General features: G+C 39.0%; 1 protein-coding gene across 2 annotated transcripts in view; it reads right to left on the bottom strand.

Moving 5' to 3' along the window:
• Positions 1–7268, bottom strand: part of Upf2 (UPF2 regulator of nonsense mediated mRNA decay) — a 105236-nt gene that overhangs the window by 78529 nt on the left and 19439 nt on the right. For both annotated transcript variants that reach the window (XM_021215285.1, XM_029547422.1), the window contains exons 4-5: positions 4838–4998; positions 2721–2915 (exon numbers count right to left, since the gene is read on the bottom strand). In XM_021215285.1, the coding sequence (XP_021070944.1) occupies positions 2721–2915; positions 4838–4998 (356 nt within the window). The remainder of the gene's footprint in view (positions 1–2720; positions 2916–4837; positions 4999–7268) is intronic.

Here is a 7268-nt window from a genome sequence, read left to right as displayed (position 1 = left end):
GAATTGAATTATAGATAGGAGGGAGGGAGGGAGGAAGAGAGTGTGAGAGAGAGAGAGAGAGAGAGAGAGAGAGAGAGAGAGAGAGAGAGAGAGAAAATATGAATATGTACATTTGTGTCTCATGCCTGTAATGCCAGCACTCAAAAGACTGATGCAGGAAGACTAGTACAGGTTCAAGGCCAGTCTGAGATAATATGCTGTAGGCCATCCTGGGCTACAGAAAGAAACCCTGTCTCAAAAATAAATAAATAAAATTTAAGAACTCAAGGTCAAAAATTTATACTTATGTACCCACACACACAAAATAAAAACATTTAATGTATACTTAAACCACCTAAAATCTTAGCAGTTTCATGTCTTCTGGCCTTTAGTTATATCATGACACTCAATGCCATCCCACAGTGGTAAGAAAGCTCTAAGGACAGCTCTTGCTTTGTCTGAAAGTAGTATGCTCCCTCATTCTCACTCAGCAATCATTTGCTGAGGTCCTACTGTTTGCGACAAACTGTTCTAAAACACCAGAAATACAGCTTGACTAATATAAACAAAAAGCCACTCCCCAAATGAAGCGTGTCTTTACTCCTCAATGTTTACTAATACCTCGTTATCAAACACAGGTTAGCAAGATAGCTCAGCAGGAAAAGGAAAAGGCCCTTGCTACCAAACCAACCCAGCCTTGATCCCTAGAGCCAACACAGTAGAAAGAAGAGAACTGACTCCCGAAAGCAGTCCCTGCCTCCACATGTGGCTAGAGCACATGTGCACACAAACAAGAAAAATAAATAAGTATCTTCTTACTTACAAAAAGCATTTACTGCACAGGGTTACTGCTCAGTGGTAAAGTGCTTACCTAGCATGCCTCAGCCCCTGGTTAAAACAACAACAAAAATTTTACTGATTACCTACTACACATTCACAACTATGCTAAGCTACTGAATGCTGAGAAAAAAGGAAAGCCTTAAAATATCTCCTATATATTTAAGAAATGTATAATTTACAAGAAGTCAACCTAATATTCATAAAGAAGTTGGTAGGGTGGGGAACATATTAGTAATGCTTGAGAGGCACAGGCAAGACTAGCTTACTTCATACTAACATTTAAGATAGAGAAGTAAAGGTATTATACACATGATGACAACTATGTAGTGTCTTAGAGACAATGACAATTTTAAACTGAATCCCAAACTCAGGGTAAGCCATTTAAATCTTTCACTGGGATGCCCATTATATTTAAGAGGTAGGGAGAGAGAAAGATCTCCGAGTTCCAGGTCAGCTGGGGTCACACAGAGAAATCCTGTCTCAGAGGAAAATAAAATAAGATCGTCATTGGGCAGTGCAGTGCTCCCTTTAACCCCAGCACTCCAGAGGCAGAAGCAAGCAGTTTTCTTCAAGTTTAAGGTCAACCTGATATACATAGGGTTCAAAGACGGCCAAGAACACAAAGTGAGACCCCTGTCCAAAACAAACAAACAAAAAAAATCCAATAACAAAACAAAAATGAGAACAAAAAAAGAAAAAAAAATCAGTAAGTAAGGAGGCTGGAGAGACTGCTAAGCAGTTAAGAGCACCTGCTATCCTTAGAGGCCACAGGTTCAGTTCCCAGAACCCACATGACAGCTCAAAGCTGCATATAACTCCACTTTCAGGGGATTCAACTTCTCTTGGTTTCTTTAGGACCTGAACACACATGGTACATTTAAATACATGTAGGCAACACGCACACATAAAGTAAATCTTTAAAAAAAAGTGTTAGTAAAGAGAAAAATTATTCTGCTACTCCCTGGGTCAAGCATAATACAAATCATCACAGAGATTCTTATAAAGATAGGACTTACCCCCAAGAAACCTGACACCCCTAATCAGCAGGAAGTAGTCTAACGAGGTCTATATCCCCTTTCCCCTCTAACCTTCAGTCTCACCTACCTACTGTAGGGACATTGGAAGAGATCAGGGTAGAATATGAGTTGGAAGAGAGATAAAATAACTCAATAAAGTAGCCCGAAAAAAGTACGCCAATAGCTGGGTGGGTAGGAGCACATATAGAAGAATAAGTTCTAATCCCCAGCATCCGTGTAGAAAGCACAGATTTGGCCACTGAAACCCGTAAACCCATCACTACAGTAGTGTGTAGAAGACACAGAATGATGACAAGGAACAAAGACAGAAGGGCATGCAAATTGCCAGCTTAGCTCCAGACTCAGTAAGAGGTTCTCAGGAGAACACCATGGAAAGGAAGGAAGACGGGAAAAGCCCTCTGACTTCCATATGTGGGGTGGGCCTGCATACCTACATAAGTGTGCACACCAACCGACACGGCAACCACTGCCCTTCAACACTCTGATCCTATCATTCTATTCATTTAAACATTAGCTCTACAGTACACCGTGAGCTAATAACGCCAGTTGTTTTAAACACATACCATTCTGAAGCTCATTCCTACCACACAAATGTCAGCTTTACCTTGAGAATTTATCTTTGGAAGGTGTGTAAGATGGCTGAGCTGGTAAAGCATTTGCCCTGCAAGCCTGACAACCAAGTTTGATCCCTGGAACCCAAATAAAGGTAGAAAGAGAGACCTGACTCTGGCAAGTTGTCCTCTGACTTGCATGTACTACCCCCAACCCCTGGCACACAATAAATAAATAATAAATATATATATATATACATACATACATATAGAAATACATAAATAAATAATGTTATTTTAAAAAATAATTTACCTTTGGAATCATCTTTGTTAGAATCTTTGTTCTGACTTTTTTCATTGTCTTTGAACAAGATGGCTGGAACAAATGCTTTCAAATCGATGAGGTTTTCATAAAAATTCCGAGCGTCTTCATCTTCCCAAATGCCACCTTCTAAGTCATATTCTCCAGGTTTGCCGGGTGTAAATATGTCAATTCCGGGCCCATGCTCTACAGTACACCGTGAGCAGAGAGCACGTCACAAACAGAAGGTAAGCAGAGTACTACACTTTTCATTTTCAATCTTGTAGCTATCAAATCTCCATGTTTCCAGTGACTAGATTCTCTTCAATCAACAAGCACTTCAGACTGCACGTGACTATCTCTTTTTATTCTGATTTGTTTTGCTTTGAGACAAGGTTTCCCTCTGTAGCCCTGACTTTCCTGGAACTCATTCTGTAGACCAGGCTGGTCTTGAACTTAAGAGATGCACCTGCCTGTGTCCTGAGTGCTGTATTACAGGTTAGAGTCACAATGCTTGACCTTTTTTTTAAAGATTTATTTTATTCTTATTTATGTGTATGTGTGTGTGGCCTGCATGAGTTTATTGGAATTGGAGTTACAGATGCCTAATGTGGGTAACTAGGCACCAAACCTGGGTCCTTTGGAAGAGCAGTAGTGCTCTTAAATGCTGAGCCATCTTTCCACCCAGTCATCATCTTTTTAATTATTATAATTAGTGTGTGTGTGTGTGTGTGTGTGTATGCACGCTACAAAATTTGTGTTGGAGGTCAGGCAACAATTTTTCAAGATTCAATTCAGTTCTCTCCTCCCCACACTGAGTGGATTCAGGGAATCACATTCTGGTTAGGAGGCTTGTGAAGCAAGTACTTTTTACCCACCTCACATGTCCGATTATTTATGATTTTAGTTTGGAGTACAGAAAGAATAAAGCCTGTGGACAGGCTCATGATTAACAAGTAGGAATTTGCCGGGCAGTGGTGGTGCACGCCTTTAATCCAAGCACTTGCAAGGCAGAGGCAGGCAGATTTCTTAGCTCGAAGTCAGCCTGGTCTACAGAGTGAGTTCTAGGATAGCCAGGACTACACAGAGAAACCCTGTCTCGAAGAAAAAAAAAAGTAGGAATTGTATGAATTTGTTAGTTTATTTATTTTTCTATTCTGAGCAGATTACTCTATAGTGACATGTAAGGGGAGAGTGAGGAGGGGACTGAAAATAAATACAGACACCATTCTCCTCCATTCTCTAAGAGATGACTCTGGGAGGGAGACTAGGATTACAGCTTACTGACACAGTGCTGCCCTCCAGTGTCCCAGGCCTTGAGTGCTCTCCTCAGCAGTTCTTACATGGGTCTAACCCTCAGAACACAGGGAGAGGTGGAAAGAGAAAACCAGCCCCACAGAGGTGTGCCCTCATCTCCACATGTGTGCCACGGCACTGAGAAGCTCTTCATACATGCACACAGGGAATAAATACACAGGCAATTAATCATGTGGATTAAAATTAACCCTGCACAGGTTAATTATTCACTAAATGTCATTTTTTTTAAAAAAAGAACAGCAGAACAACAAAACACTGGCTCCTTATATATCAGAATGTGACAAAGAAACAGAGACAGAGAGAGAAACCAAGACAGAGAGAAAAAGACAACATGGAAGGAGAGGAGGAAAAGGAAAGGAGGAAGGAAGAAAGGAAGGATGGAAGGAAGAAAAACAACAGAGGAAGACACCTGACATCAACCTCTGGCCTCAAAACAAACACACACACACACACACACACACACACACACACACACCAAGATACACACATACACAACTAACAGGTAGAAACTGAGGAAGTCACTTGACATTTATCTCTGAACTCCATACACATGAACACTCATATTCCATGCACATTCCTTATGTACATGTACACACATACACCACAAAAATACACTCTAATTCATACATACAAAAATTGATTTAAAAAATGATGATTAAGTATATCACGCACTGGTGAGATGACCGAGTGGGCAAAATGTGCTGCCAAGTTTGATTACCTGAGTTCAATCTCAAGAACCGCAGCAGTTAAAGCAGAGAACTGACTCCACAGATTTGCACAGAAACGTGCATGTGGACTGGCCTATACCTTACCTTCTGGTGTTGGTTTGTCCTGAGGAAGATCGGGCATATTTTCATCCAAAAGGTCCGCTAAAGACTGAGAGTTTGCCAGCAGCTTCTGGTAAGACAGTGCAAACTCCTCATATTGCTTGTGCCTGTCCTCACTTAGCTCGCCTTTAGAGTGCAGAATACGCCTATCAAGAAAGGGAGAAATAATCCGATGAGCCTGTCAAAGTAAACACGACCATAGGGAACAAACAGTCCATACAATTTTATCTTACACAGAAATTTAACATAATGCTCTTTACTAATTTTTTTAATCTCACATTCTCAGGATCTACCTTAAAATTAAAATACATATAACAGGCCGGGCATAGTGGTGCACGCCTTTAATCCCAGCACTTGGGAGGCAGAGGCAGGCNGATTTCTGAGTTTGAGGCCAGCCTGGTCTACAAAGTGAGTTCCAGGACAGCCAGGGCTATACACAGAAACCCTGTCTCGAAAAACCAAAAATAAATAAATAAATAAATAAATAAATAAATAAAATACATACAACAAAAATCCAATTAAGCTCACTCAAAGGTGAAATATATATTCAGAATCACCATAATATTTAACTTTATTACAAGAATAGATCCCTTTGACATACAGCTAATCAAAAATATTTACTTCAAATCACTAACTGATTTTCAAAAGCAACAAGTTATGAGAAGAATTAGTTATCCTTAAACCTCAACAATGACTTGATAAGAAAATATATTTAAAAATATACTGAATAATTAAGTTATTTTGTTAAACTATGCTTTCCTAAGACACACTGTTAGCCCAAAATACTCACATCCACAAAAGTCGGTTTCTAAATATAACAGGCTTTTAAGAGGTTCAAAGCCGGGCTGGAGAGATGGCTCAGCGGGTTAGAGCACTGACTGCTCTTCCAGAGGTCCTGAGTTCAATTCCCAGCAACCACATGGTGGCTCACAACCACCCGTAATGAGATCTGACGCCCTCTTCTGGTGTGTCTGAGGACAGTTACAGTGTACTCATATAAATAAAATAAATAAATTAAAAAAAAAAAGGTAAAAAAAAAAAAGAGGTTCAAATCCAGAATTATCATCCATGAACTTCTATGATTTAAGTCAAGAATACCTTTTATAAAAATCCATTTCTCTAATTCAATCAGTTTTCAATTTACAATATTAGTTATTTATTGAACAGATAAACAGAAATGATCAGCCCACTTACTCAAGGCTTTCATGGGGAAGCCCAAGGATATAATTCTTCCTACTTCACAAAAAAGTACTGTAAGTTACTCTTGACTACTAATATTAAACTACTGGAATATAACAAAAATGTATAAAGTCAAAATTCCCACTGTACTGCTATAGACAGTTAGGACTTACACAAAAGAATGCAATTTGTTTGGCACTAAATATTTATCTGGTAGTATAACTGCTATTAATAAACAATGCTATACACATAAAAGATGTTTTGTAGGATGGTTGAAATTGGGTCTCCTGTAGCCCAGGCTGTTCTCAAGTTCACTCTGTTGCCAACACTAGCCTTCGACTCCAAAATCCTCCTGTCTCCATCAACTTTCAACAAGTTTTCAAAAACCAACTAAGAATTTTAAGTTAAAACATTTCCGAAAGTATTATTTAGAAGTTTATTGCTTGGCACTTGGGCCCTCTTATAATCTAAATATGGTCTTGTTTTCCGAGGTGTTGTCTTCTTATAGAGAGAACTTGTGTGAGCAGGGGTGTAACTATGGGAGAGCACAGGCTCTGGGTTCTAATCATAGGAACACCAAAGAAGAAAGGAAGGGAGGAGAGAAAATGATTTACCATCAAATATGCTTAAATTTTTTAAAATTTTCACTCATTTTGCAACTTAAAAATATATTAGCAATTTCTGATATAACAGTACAACCATATTTACCTAGGCTAAAAGTATTTCTCTATGAAGACCAAAACTATTTATTGTCTTAAGTTTTTCCTGTTATTTATTTACTTCAAAGTAATATGATAAGCAAAAATAAGTTTATTTTAATATACATGCAGACCTAACACCGATATGCATAAAATATATAAACAAACAAAAGTTTCTTTCAGCAAGTTTATAGATTTTAAAACTTAAAACAATATGTATATTCATGAAAGAAACTAATGTTACTATGAACTTATCAGGATATTTAATCAATCCTAAGAAAATCCAGAAAAACCAGGAGGTGGTGGTGCATGCCTTTAATCCCAGTACTTGGGAGGCAGAGGCAGGTAGATTTGAGTTTCAAGGCCAGCCTGGTCTAGAGTGAGTTCCAGGACAGCTAAGACTTTACAGAGAAACCCTGTCTTGAAAAAAGAAAAAAAGAGGGGCTGGTGAGATGGCTCAGTGGGTAAGAGCACCCGACTGCTCTTCCAAAGGTCCGGAATTCAAATCCCAGCAACCACATGGTGGCTCATAACCATCC

The sequence above is a fragment of the Mus pahari genome, chromosome 16 (genome assembly GCF_900095145.1).
Source record: "Mus pahari chromosome 16, PAHARI_EIJ_v1.1, whole genome shotgun sequence".
NCBI classification, from domain to species: domain Eukaryota; kingdom Metazoa; phylum Chordata; class Mammalia; order Rodentia; family Muridae; genus Mus; species Mus pahari.
Note: the sequence above shows the minus strand (reverse complement) of the source record. Positions and strands in the feature narration are given on the sequence as shown.